The sequence below is a fragment of the Malania oleifera genome, chromosome 7, assembly GCF_029873635.1.
Source record: "Malania oleifera isolate guangnan ecotype guangnan chromosome 7, ASM2987363v1, whole genome shotgun sequence".
Taxonomy (NCBI): domain Eukaryota; kingdom Viridiplantae; phylum Streptophyta; class Magnoliopsida; order Santalales; family Ximeniaceae; genus Malania; species Malania oleifera.
This window is the reverse complement of record NC_080423.1, coordinates 81,396,396-81,409,719: the sequence shown is the minus strand read 5'-3', so window position 1 is coordinate 81,409,719 and position 13,324 is coordinate 81,396,396. Positions and strand designations below refer to the sequence as shown.

The following is a 13,324-nucleotide window of genomic DNA, read 5'->3' as shown; positions in this document are numbered from 1 at the left end:
TGGTACACTTATTCTTCAATTTCAAGAATTCCGTGTCAAATTATCATGCTTGCTTGCAAAGTAGCAGGTCCACAGAATATAATGTCACAGATTAAAATGTCATGGAAGAAATTTTAAACATCGTGGCGGAGCAAATTCTCGCGAAACTGGAACCAGTATGCCAGTGACAAAATTTCAGTTGAGCGTAGATCTGGTGATAGGATTACATCAGTGCTGGTGGAGTGATGAGAAAAGTACAGGATGTTGGGAATTTCGAAGGGCAGTCAGCTGGCCAACCTTCCACCGGCACAAGGGGCCTTTGCAGTGTTTGGAAGATGATGAAATTGTGGGGAAGGGGGGTCACGGTGTTCTGTCACTGAGGGTGTGGGTGGCGTTACAGGATGGTCGCTGGAAAGTGGAGTTCAAAAATTTGGGGACATGACTGGAATTTTGCAATTTGTTAAGAAACTTCTTTTCGGTGGTTTTTTTTTTATTTTTTAAATACTGAAATTTCATAACAGAGATTATGAGATGAGAGACTAACAGAGAGGGGGAGTGATTAATGGAGAGAATGGAAGATGAAGAAGAAGAAGAAGAAGAAGAAGAGAATCAGAAATAGAGAGTTGGGAGAATTAAGAGAGAACTAGAAGAAAAGAAGGAGAGAAGAACATTGTAGAAGAGAAGAGAGAAGGGAAAGATGGGACGACTGAAATGGAAGAACAGAATTTGATATTGGGCTCTGATACCAAATGATGCTGGGGCAGAACCAAAGATCGGCTGCCATGGAGAGACTAGAAGAAATTGAGGAGGAAGGGGAAGCCAGGAGAGAGATACAAGGGGGAACTCATATTCACAACTCAATTCAAATTCAACAACTGTCTACAACATGGCTTTCACTCACTATTTATAAGAAAGCCTCTACGACATGAAATTACAGATATACCCCTAACATTACATGAAACTACAAACAAACCCCTGAATTACACAAATATTACAAACCACCCCCAAGTACACATAATCATATACTAATTAATACTAAACATTTAATAACTACTAACTAAACCCAACAACCATCAATCCAATTCTTCTTAATTACTCTCCAACAAGGATCTGCCCAAGACCGCTTCTTGTCCTACATCACCTCCTCATATGGAATGGTCTCTCTAACCAAACAACTAGGTCCTCACCAATAAAACTCCAATCAAAACCCTCTAACATCTACCTGTACACTCTAACTTCCTATAGAAATCCATAATTGCCTCCCTGATATGCTTTGGTCTACACCACATTCCCTGAATCTAACTCTTAACTCCTTAACAAGGCTCTTCCTCCTCCTTCTGCTGGCCACCCTATGGAGCAACTTGGTGTTATGGTCCCCCTCCTTCACACACTTAACCTTAGACTTTGTCTCCAACCAGTACCTTTTCGGAAAAGGATCAAATCCAAGTAGTTATTACTAGGCAACACCTTCTAGCCTATCTTCTTCACCAGCCAAATCGCACTCCTCCCATCTATCAAACACTCATTCTCAACAACAATAACAATCTTCCTTTTGTTTATGTTACTAAAAGATCTTTATTCCACACTTCCAAATTATTTTTCACAAACTTCAATTTATCCATAAATTTTAAACCCACCCATCCTAGAAAACAATCCTTCACAAATTTTTAGCACATTGCCTAAAAGAAGGATGCATCAACCACCATTTTTAAATCTAAAAGGGTAAAGACCTTTTTGAATGGGATTGGAATTCAACAACACCGCGATCTGAAATCGGTCTACCTGAAACCTCTTAAGCAACACATAGGAAAAATGACTTCCCCATCACCAATAACCAAGAGACGATCTATACGAGAAGAAGCAAATCTACCGCCCAAAGCCACCAGATGAACTGACCATTAGCCAAAGGGATATCAATAAGCTCACAATCCCAAATAAAGAGTCGAACATCCTTATACTACTAGTCACCCAAGAAACCCATAACCTATCACCAGCCAGCCAAATGACATTGAAATCCCCTCCAACCACCCAATGTGGGCTACAAAAGGCTGAAGAGACTAGTCAATTTATCAAAAAGAGAAACAACATGGAAGACAATGAGAGCCTATAAACAGGCATGAACCGCCAATCCCAAAAACCAACACTTCTAACAACATAGGCAGAGAAAAAGATCACACTACGCAATCCTAGATAAATTATACCCCACACAATAATATAACCCTCAAATGCTCCAAAGGAATGGCGAAACACCCAAAATCCACGAGCCTAGAATATTGAACACCCCTTGCCAGAAAACTATCCACCACCCCTACTTTAGATTCTTGAAGGAAAAGGGTATCAAAAGCAACATTATTGATCATGGTTTTTAACACCAAACCAGACCGTCCGATCCGACTCGGCTTAACCAAGACCAGTCACTAGGTCAATTCGGATCATGTCATGAAAACAGTTTTGGCATGGACTACGGTCAACTCGGCTGGAACTAGTTGACTCATCCTAACTCAGCCAAACCGGACGGTTCAACTGGGTTGACCTAGGGTCTTTATAACAATAATGGGAAATGTGGGGAGGAGTCAAGACTTGAACCCTATACCCCTTGAAAGAGCATTATGGCTTCTACCACCGCATCGACACAAACCTTGTGTTGTGGTTTTCCTGAAAAATATATAAGTAGTGTTTATTCATGTGATTTAATTGAATACATTTTATTCATTAATATTATATAATCAAAATATTATTATAATAAATTTCACAATTTTTTAACAATAAGAAAAGCAATACAAATTTTAAGTTGTGTTATTAATCATTTATTATTTTATATTAATTATTATAATTTATAAAGAATTAAAGAGTATATTTTAACTCTCACAGACACATACATACATACATACATGTGTGTGTGTGTGTGTGTGTATTAAATTATTAATTATATTACCGGTTCGACCAACCTAGTGGCTTTACTAGGTTGGTCGCTGGTCCCATTTTGAAAACCATGCTATTGATTAACTCTTTCACTACTCTACGCTTTCTACTACTCCCTAGCCCCCAAACATTTCAAGAGAGAAGTTCAATAATTAATACTGACATTACCCAAGGCCTATCTCCCTTCTCATTAGAGTATTGACCAAGGAAATAAGCCTACCTAGCTCTTTACTCAATGTTGATGTCTTTCTCCTCTCCCCCACAGCCTCCAGAAGGACAAAGTTGATTATCATAATTGAGACTATTAGAATGCACTACAAAAATGAAATAAAACATGGTTGCAAAACCTGTATAATTATCTTCGCGCATTCATTGCAAGGGAACATAGTAACATATAGCCTCTGCACAGATCCAGGGGACAAATAAACTCATCAGTAAAATAAAAGGTTTATTTAATAATTAATAATACAATCAGCTTTAAATAAATTTAATTTAAAAAAAAACCGTTCTCCTTTAAATTCAAAGTATGCATAAGATGAGAGAGCAAAAGAGAACACAGAAAAAAAAAAACATAAATATGAATATCAAGATTGAACCTAACCTGTCCTGCTGCAGATGCGTGATTTGTGTTCAGGATAGCATTAACTTCAGCATGACAAACATAACTGAAAGAGAGGATTAGAGATGAATCAGAAACAACTCAAAATTGAAAAATAAAAAATAAAAAGTACAATTTAAGAAAAAAAAATTCAGATAAATGCTTTAATAAATCTTAGCATCCACAATTATGTGTGATGTGAAGAGTGCGGAGTTGCACAACATTCATTTTTACACTAGAATAAATAACAGACATTATCCATAATACTAATAAATAGCTGGCAGTTAAAAGCAGGGGTATCAAATCAAATAAAAGCTGCAAATCAAGAATTGTGTTCACACAGTCGGATTACTCACGGATACTTCGTCTGTAGAGGATCCCCATTTTTGGATTTCTGAAATGTAAGAGCAGGATTTACTGCTAGTCCATAATGAATATCAGGAAATAAGAAATAATGTGTGTGTACACCAACCTTTGCCCAAGGCAGCTTGTCATCTGAACAACCACGTGGGAATCCATTGTAGCCAATGCCTGCCAAAAGAAAGACGTAGCTTAAGAATTGAACCATGAATAATATTGGATAGAAACAATTTTATCAGAGTAATTTTACTAAAGTAACTGCCTGTGATTTTAGAAACTTAATAAAATTGCTATTTCATCAAGTCATGCTGCCCCACTTGCTTCTTGTGTTGTTACCAATTATACACAATTTAAATAGTGGATATGAAAGATAAATATGGAAGGAAGAAATGTAAACGTTGCCCCTCATCTTGGTTGATGGAAACAAATGAGAAACAGTGATATTGATCTAAACTAGGAGTTAATCATCCAAGTTATGAAGGAAGTTGCTGATCCTTCATGTCCCATCATAAATGTGGGCTCATAGTTGTGGTGGTCATTGTGGTTGTTAATGGCAGTGGACTAGTCACAGGTACAGACTAATTTGATGATTATTGCAGGTTTTAGACCAATAAGCAGTTCAGTTGTTTCTACCTTTTCTTTTTGGAATTTGGATAAATAATATTCTCAGCAAATCACCCTAAATGACCGGAACGAAGAGTAGTGAGTGCTTTGGTTTCTTTAAATAATTTTCCTCCATGACCGGAAGATATGCTAAGTGTGTTTTTGGTTTAGCAATTTGAAATGTTTTTGGAGATTATAGTTTGTGCTTTAACAGTAAGTGTCTTCGGAAATTCTTAGCATTAATCAAATGCTTAATTGTGTTTTATCTAAGCGTTTGGTAATGTTCTAACAAAGCTAATAAAACCTTAAAAATCAATCGTTAGCAAAAGCTCCAAATTGTAACTTTTTACCTCGTCCTCCAACCATAACTACAATAGCAACTACGAACCTTAACAACAATGGCAACAACAACTGCAAACTGCAAAAGCAACCAACAACACCAACTGCAACTGCAACTGCAACACCAAACATACTAAGTAACTTGAAAATGAGAGTGTGGAAAAACACTCCTTAAAATTTAGTTCATCATTATTTGGCGCCATCCTTTATTCTCTTGGCCTAAGCATATACATTGTGGAGCAAATCCAGAAGATCAATAATACCAACAACTTTCCAATTATTCAATTTTTTGTAAAAGAGAGGAACCTAAATCTGCTTTTTTCTCATCAAATAAAGAGGCAGATACAAAAGGCTGTCTACTACCAATTGTAGCATGAAGAGGAAGGAATAAATCCTTATTGGGCCGTTATTAAAAAAACCATCAAAACCACTATTACCCTCAATAGGTCTAATGCAAGTCATATATGGTACTCACTTTGCCACTAACACACACACAAACCATGAGAAGAATAAAAAATATGACAATACCACTCATAAGCAATCTATTTGTCTTGTATGTAAACAAAGCCCTGTCCACACAAGTGCAAATATAGCTTGTGTTGCCAATCATAGTTTTCCATCCATACTCTTATTAACATATATTAGATACTTCAGATTCCTTTTTCTTTTTCAGATTGCAAATGATAACATTAGAAATTTGCATAGAACATTTTGTATTATGCACTAGATATTAAGTTGCTTTATTTACACTACATGATCATACCGAGTATCACACCATTTTGACTCACCAAGCATGCACCAACCTACAAGAAGACAAAAAATCATACTTTCAAGTCAACAAATCAAACATTTAGACTTTTCATAGTATTATGCAAAAAAAAAAATATTTAATATAATTTAGTTTTGAATAAAGCAATAGCCTTTAATTGAATTGGATAGAGAAAAAGCATCAATGTAGCCCTTACTTCTTGTTCTACAGAAAAATGGCAGGGATACCAATATCAATAGTAAAAGAAACAAATAATTTTTATCAACTGGCAAAGGAAAAATTCAATTGAACAAGGCCTTATCCTAGCTATCTCAGATGCACAAGTTTATAAGTTTGAGTGTGTGTGTGTGTGTGTGTGTGTGTGTTTGTGTGTGTGTGTATGCGTGTGTGTGCGTGTGAGTGAGAGAGAGAGAGAGAGAGAGAAGAGCATAGAAATAATTATTATACAGCTGAACTAATAAAAAGAAAACTAGAAAACATAGAGTTTCGGGTGCATTTGGATATCAAGTGGAAATTGCATTAGTTTGTTGTGCATTACATAGCAAAATAACAGAGTAAGGTTCTTCATAATCAACATAACAGCCAATCCCCTTCTTGCTAAGGTTTTCATTTCCACCATTTATGGAATCCAAAATTGGAAGAGCTTTTAGTCTCCCTATCATCTTCCGTACTTGTTTGAAAAATGGAATAAATAGTATTTTTTTTCAAAGAAAAAAAAACAATAGTGAAAGGGTACAGTATACTCTCAACACTATATGCGTTCCTTTCCAACTGATCTACAGATTTTTTAAGAGCTATATGCCTATATAAGCATTGCATGTACCCCATCTCTAGAAATAAATAAACAAATTATGAATCAGAGCCACATCATTTGCAGGCAAACCTTGACACCAAGCCATTACCTTTTCTTTCATTAAACTACCACCCTTTTATGTGTTACTCTAAACCAATGGGCAAACTTTTTCTACTTTCTACACCAATCAATCAGTCACCTCAATACAGAAACAGCTACCATAATCCCCAAGCACTAAACCAAATTGATCTTTTAATAGTCTTATATAAATCATTAGTCTTTTCCCAGCACCTCTTTCCGAAATTTCACAATACAACAAGCAAATTATTGCAGTAACTAGTTAACTTTTGAGGATCCCTAATGGGACTCCAGTATAAAATGATCTTGTTATAACAAGATGTCAATATATCAAAGCAGCACCTTTAAAAACAAACCAAGACTGGAAGCTATAATATAACATATATGCCACTATAACAGAGAAAAAAGGATTCTGCCTGACTTACCAAAATCATAGCAAACCCCAGGGCTATTGTTAATAAAAAGAAAGCTATGAATTGACCTGAATGAACATGAAATGTAGGATTGCAGAGCAGTAGCTCATAAAGGAGGCATCAAGGGAAAATGCATGCAAAACTGTGGGCCAAATCGAGTATTTGAGACACTGTGGAAGCTTCTCTTTGAGGTATTGCATGGTTAATGGGGGGAAATCAGGATTAAGTCAGCACAACTAATTGAAAGAAACACTTTTTTAACAAAAAAGAAGCAGAGATGTGACCTGCCTGTTAGGATCCTTGGATCGCTCAGCTGATAGAAATGCAATGGCCATGAAATAGTCATCCCATGACAAGTACCTGCAATCAACACAATTAAACTTGGATATTTTGAACATCTACTAAAGGTGTTTCTTTTATAGAATAGTATAGATACATGAAAGGAATTACCCCTGAGTAACATTACAAGAATATATTACACATCTAGTAATCAACTCATAACTACTCAGAAATGACATACAAATATCCAATAACTCATAACTAATCTATGACTACTGAAAACTCTATCTCTGTCTATTTTAACGTCGTAAAATATTTTTATGCAATTTTAAATTTCAATCAAAAAATTATTATTACTTGGGTCATATTTACCTAACAACTTACAATAATTCATAGGTAACTAAAAATTAAATAGAAAAAGAATTTTTATTACATTATAAAACATATAAAAATAATTATATATACTCAATTTCACAAAATAAATAAATAAATAAATGAAGACATATGTTCAATGGCTATTATATAATAAGGAATGAATAAATAACTGTCGTGAAATATGTACAAACATAAGAAAATAAATAACAAAAAGATCAGAGTAGAAGCATGAATCTAATTAGGCTGATCCATGAGCTTCAGCTCTCTTTATGCAGATTCAAGTAATCTTTTTAGGCTTTAGCTGTTAATTGGGGCGCAACTGCGCATCACCTCTTGACATGTCTCCCCTAAGATACAACAATTCGATTAAATCGTATGACTCAAACAAATTCTACAGAAAATACAATATTCCAGAGCTCCAATTAAGAAACATCTTTCTTTGAAATCCAAATTCTATGACTTGAAACTATATAAAGAATTTTTGAGTTTGAAATGAAGCGAGAATTGTGATGTAGTGCCAATGCTAATGAATCTATCTATAGGCTCACAAAACCGGCTTCAATACATGGACTTAATTAATATGAAATGTATATGTAAAAAGAGATACTTGTAGATTCAAAGTACATTCAAGAATTTAGCGTTTAAAATCCATGATTCAAAACAGAATCATGTATAAAATATTTCAGTGTAAGATACATTTATCTTTCCCAAGACACATTCACCTATGAATATTTATTTTGATATTAAAATGTGCCCACTTTCCCTCACTCATTTTAATATTAAAGTTGGCAGAGAGTTTGTCAATCAAAGGGGGATAGTTATATGTAATAAACTACTCATACTTAACTAAGTGTTCACATGAGCACTAATAACCAGCATGCCAGCCTCATGCTTATCCCAATTTGACGAGCATATTGAGAATAAGCCCAATTCTCATAAAGAACAGCCCCACTCTCATACTCAGTACTCACATGTGTGAAATCCGTAAGGGTATTCCTATAAATCTGACGCTCCACTCATGAGAGATACAAGTTTTCATTGAGGTAGAAAAATTCAACCCCCAATATTACAGAATAAATGCACTCACTATAGAATAGGCTAAATAATAAAATAACACATTTCTAGTGACCATTGAATGCTTCGTTGTTCCAGTGAACCCCATTACAAGATCTTTCATCCTTGAGTTTGTATCCTTATACATTGTTCATCACTTCATCCTTGTATGAGCTTTAACCCCATCCCCTTAGATGTATTACCAAACCTTTCTCTTGCTAAGGCCTCATTTGCAAGATCATCACAAGATTTGGTATAAAGACTAATGATGCCAAAACTTTAAATAAAATCTTATGGTACACTGTTTTCTTCGTAAGGTTTTGGATTTACCATTATAATGACGGTTATTCACTCTAGCAGCATCATAATTAATTAAGATAGGTGGTAGCAGTTTTTTCCAAATTGAAGTTTCATATAACATATCTCTTAACCAATATGCTTCTTCACTTCTTTTTGGAAGAAGGTAAGCATCAATATAAATTTGCTTCCTCATTTGCTCAAGCTAAACCAGCAAACTTAGCTTCCATGGTGAGTTAACAACTTAAACAATAATAATTTACTTTTTAGATTTTAATCAAATAGAACCACCACCTAAAGTCAAACATAGCTAGAGGTAGAGAGAGAATCACATGACAAAGTGTGATAACCATACCCTTAAGCCATGGTAAATTTAATTTACTTTCATAAATTGCAATTGTTGCTTTTGATTTTGTATTGGATGGATTTATACTAAGCATGTTGTGCACTAATTATGTTAATTGATATTGGAAATTTCATTTCGTTTATTAGTAGTAGGAGGGGCTTAGGTGAAAGGAAATTAACAAAGCCCATGTCAAGAAAACATAAATAAAAACAAAGCAGGGGCATGTTGAAACCAGGTGAGCCACCTGGCAGCAGCTAGTAGCACTGCAGACCAGCAGCACACATCTAGCAGCAGCTGACAACACTGCAAACCAGAAGCAGACACCTCGCACACAGCCAGCAGCACTGCAGAAGCTGCTGTCCTAATCCATTTCCAGCATTAGGAATACCAGCAAAAACAAAATATACCAGTTACCAACTGTAAACCTAATTCTAGAAAGAGAGCAGAGAGAAGAAAAAGAAAATTCTGCAGAAAATCCAGTAACATAAGGAAAAATTCATAGAAAATTAGGAAAAAATACATAAAATTCAAAGGAACCCCAAAATAATTTGGAGAAACTGATATTCAAGGTAGGTTTTCTTAATTTTCTTTTATGCATCTAGGGATTTTGGGTAGTCAAGGGAAAAAAGATAGAAACTTGCACAGAATTGAATCTTAACAAAGGATTTTAAGCTTGTTGGTTCTAATTGCTAGATATGATTGCAAATATGTTCTCTCGGGGTTTCATAGCTGCATATTTTTGTTTTTGTTTGGAAGTTTACATGCAATGGATATTGATCTTTAAGGATGATAGTTTTACTTGCTATGGCATAACTTGTGTGTGCATCTATTTAATTGCTATTATTTAAAATAGACTGTGTGGTTATGGATTTGATATTGTGAAATTTGAACAAGTAGGGATTGTGTCTCCCTTGTGTGAAAAGCCCTAAACCTTCAAAGGGTATCTCCGAGTTAAGTAGTGGTTGGCTAGATTGGAAATTGAAACTTGTTTGAGATGAAAGTTGGCAATTATTTGAGATAGCTGAAATGATGATGATATGTGTGCTATTTGAATGTCTTGTGATGGTCACTCTAAATTAGGAGATTGCTTAGAATAAGAAATGTGTTCATGACAATATGATTATGCACGCATATCAAGAAATCACATTTTAAATTAGTGAAATCCTTATATGAGTTAGGGGAAATTAATAATATCTACTAAGCTTATAGCCGCTCACCCTAAATCTATAATAATTTCAGATTCAAATTGAAGGAAAGCCCCGCTTGTTAAGTTTTCTAAGAGACTGCCACTCTTGACATATACTAAAAGTTGGCAAGAAGATACTAAGCATTTGTTTTGTTAGTGAATATGTATTTAGTCTAAGAAGTGAAAATGTTTTATATAAAGTGAAATGCAATGTAAATGTTGTATATAAACTACAGCCTAATGTAAAGAGCTTGTCAGTGGAAGTAAAACCATTTTGGTTGCCTTATGAAATATAGGAATCTATCTTATATTTTAACAAACACTTTTTCTCAGCTTGTTTATCACTTGCAGTCAAGTGATGATATTTGCAAAACTATTTCTCCCCTGGGCCTGGTGCCTCCATCAGATTTTGGATGGAGTCACAGCCAGTCACAGACCAAAAATAGGGACATGACAGAAATTATGCCAGTCAGCATCACAAAAACCTTCAAGCATAGTAAGATACCTTATACGGAAAATGAGCCATAATTTTTTGCACCAACTAAATATCTCATTAAACACTTGGGGGCATGCCAATGTTCTCTTTGTGGCTTGTTTGAAAATCAACTAAATACTTTTGCATATGTAATTTCAAGTCTAGTAGAATTAGTTGCATATCATAGGCTACCAAAAATGCTATTATGTTCCTTTTGATTAATTACTTCATTCTCAGCTAAACCTTTCATTTCAAATTATTTTTAAAGCCTTTTGTTTTATAAATGACATGCTAATTTGAATAAAATATTAGTAAGTCATCCACATAGACATGTGACTATTTCAAAGACTCATAATAAATGCACTTATCAAACTTGTTTTATAACTACTTCTAGTCATGCAGGAATCAAACTTTTCATGTCACTATTTTGGGGCCTACTTTAAGTCATAAAAGATTTATTTAAAGCACTTTGTTTTCTTGGTCAAGCTCTAGCAAAGCCTTTAGTTGGTTCATATAAATTCCTTCATCTAGGTCCTCCTTTAAAATATTTTTACATCCATTTGATGTACTTGTAAATAAAAATTGCAGCATTCGCAATTAATAATCCAATGGATGTTCCTCTAAAACTAGAAAGACGATCAAAAAGTCTTCTTTTTGTTTAAGAACTTTAGCTACAAGTCAAGCCTTATACTTGTATATTCACCCATCTGATTTGAGTTTCTTTCTAAGTACCCATTTTAAACCCTATGGTTTCTCAACCTGATGAAATCTACCAAATTCCAAGTTTTATTTGAAATTAGAAATCCTGTTGTAAAGTTTAGAGATGGAGGAGAGAAGAAAAGAAGAGAAGAAAGCAAGAGAAAGAATGAGGCAACAGTTTCCTGGAGACTTACGCACAGCTAGAGGCCTGCCCTCCTCTATATTAACAATAATAAAAGTCTTTAAACGAAAAAAACCACCACTCACACAACCTAATTGTTGAAATAACCTATTCTCTCCTAACACTCCCCCTTAAGCTAGAGGTGTATAAATATTACCCAACCCCAGCTTGTTACAATCATTAGACAAGGTAAGCTTAAATAAAGGCTTTGTGAAAACATCGCCTAACTAATCTGCAGATTTCAAAAAAGGAGTCCTCGACCTTCTTCAATACAACATCCCTCACAAAATGACAATCAACTTCAATGTGCTTTGCTCTCTCATGGAAGACTAGATTGCTAGCAATACAAATGGCAACTTGATTATCACAAAACATATCCACTGGCTTCGCTATCAAAAACCCCATCCCTGACATAAGAGATTTCAGCCATATAAGCTCACTCACAGTTGAGCCATAGCTCGATATTCTACTTCAGCACTAGATCTTGCTATAGTAACTTGTTTCTTTCTACGCCAAGCAACAAAATTACCTCCCACAAATGTACAATATCTGACAGTAGAACTTTGATCATCAATAGAACCAGCTCCATCTACATCAGAGCATGCCATGATCTCACTATTTTTATTACATTTATATACCAAATCTTTGTTGGGAGAGCCTTTTTAGAAACTGCAAAATCCTACAAACGGCATCACGATGTGGTTGTGGGATTTTCCACAAACTGACTCACCGCCCCTACTACAAAAGATATGTCAGGTCTAGTGACAATCAAGTTGATCAACTTGCCAACCAACTACCTATATTAACACTCATCTTCAAATTCTGATCCAACATCCCTAGCAGCTTCATGTTAGGATCCATAGGAGCAATAGTTGGTTTAGCTCGTAACAAATCAGTCTCGCTTAGCAAGTCCAAGGTATATTTTCGTGAGATAGACTCAACCCTTTATTGCACCATACAATCTTAATAACAAGAAAGTAACGCAGAGTACCCAAGACCTTGGTTTGAAATTTAGCTTGAAGCCACTGCTTGACATCTACAATCCCACTCTAGTCACTGCCAATGACGATATCATCAACATAAACTACTAAAAGTACCACACATGCCTCTGTTTTGTAAACAAAGACCAAATGATCAAAATAGCATAGGATAAAGCCAAATGTAGAGACTGCCACACTAAATTAGTCAAAGTAGGCTTTAGGAAACTGCTTAAGACCATTAATGCTCTTATGCAACTAACATACTTTACCATCCTTCCCCTGAGCAACGTACCCAAGAGGTTGTTCCATGTATATCTCTTCTTGCAAATCTCCATATAAAAAGGCATTCTTCACATCCAATTGGTATAAGGGCCAATCAGAAATTAACTACCAAATCAACACGAACAGAATTTAGTCGAGCACCAGGAGAGAAGGTCAAAATAATGAGTATTGTATGCTTGGGTTTACCCTTGGCACCCAATCGAGCCTTAAGTCGTTCAATAGAGCCGTCATCTACACCTAACCAACTCCTTAACGGAGAAAGATCCACCAAGTCCTATGCCCCCCGAATGGTCAAAGCATCCACGTCCACATCCATT

General features: G+C 35.3%; 1 protein-coding gene across 3 annotated transcripts in view; it reads right to left on the bottom strand.

The window, feature by feature from the left end:
* LOC131160245 (uncharacterized) overlaps positions 1-13,324 on the bottom strand; it is a 94,807-nt gene that overhangs the window by 67,821 nt on the left and 13,662 nt on the right. For all 3 annotated transcript variants that reach the window (XM_058115687.1, XM_058115686.1, XM_058115685.1), the window contains exons 2-7: positions 7,139-7,214; positions 5,565-5,604; positions 3,972-4,030; positions 3,856-3,893; positions 3,503-3,566; positions 3,249-3,302 (exon numbers count right to left, since the gene is read on the bottom strand). In XM_058115687.1, the coding sequence (XP_057971670.1) occupies positions 3,249-3,302; positions 3,503-3,566; positions 3,856-3,893; positions 3,972-4,030; positions 5,565-5,604; positions 7,139-7,214 (331 nt within the window). The remainder of the gene's footprint in view (positions 1-3,248; positions 3,303-3,502; positions 3,567-3,855; positions 3,894-3,971; positions 4,031-5,564; positions 5,605-7,138; positions 7,215-13,324) is intronic.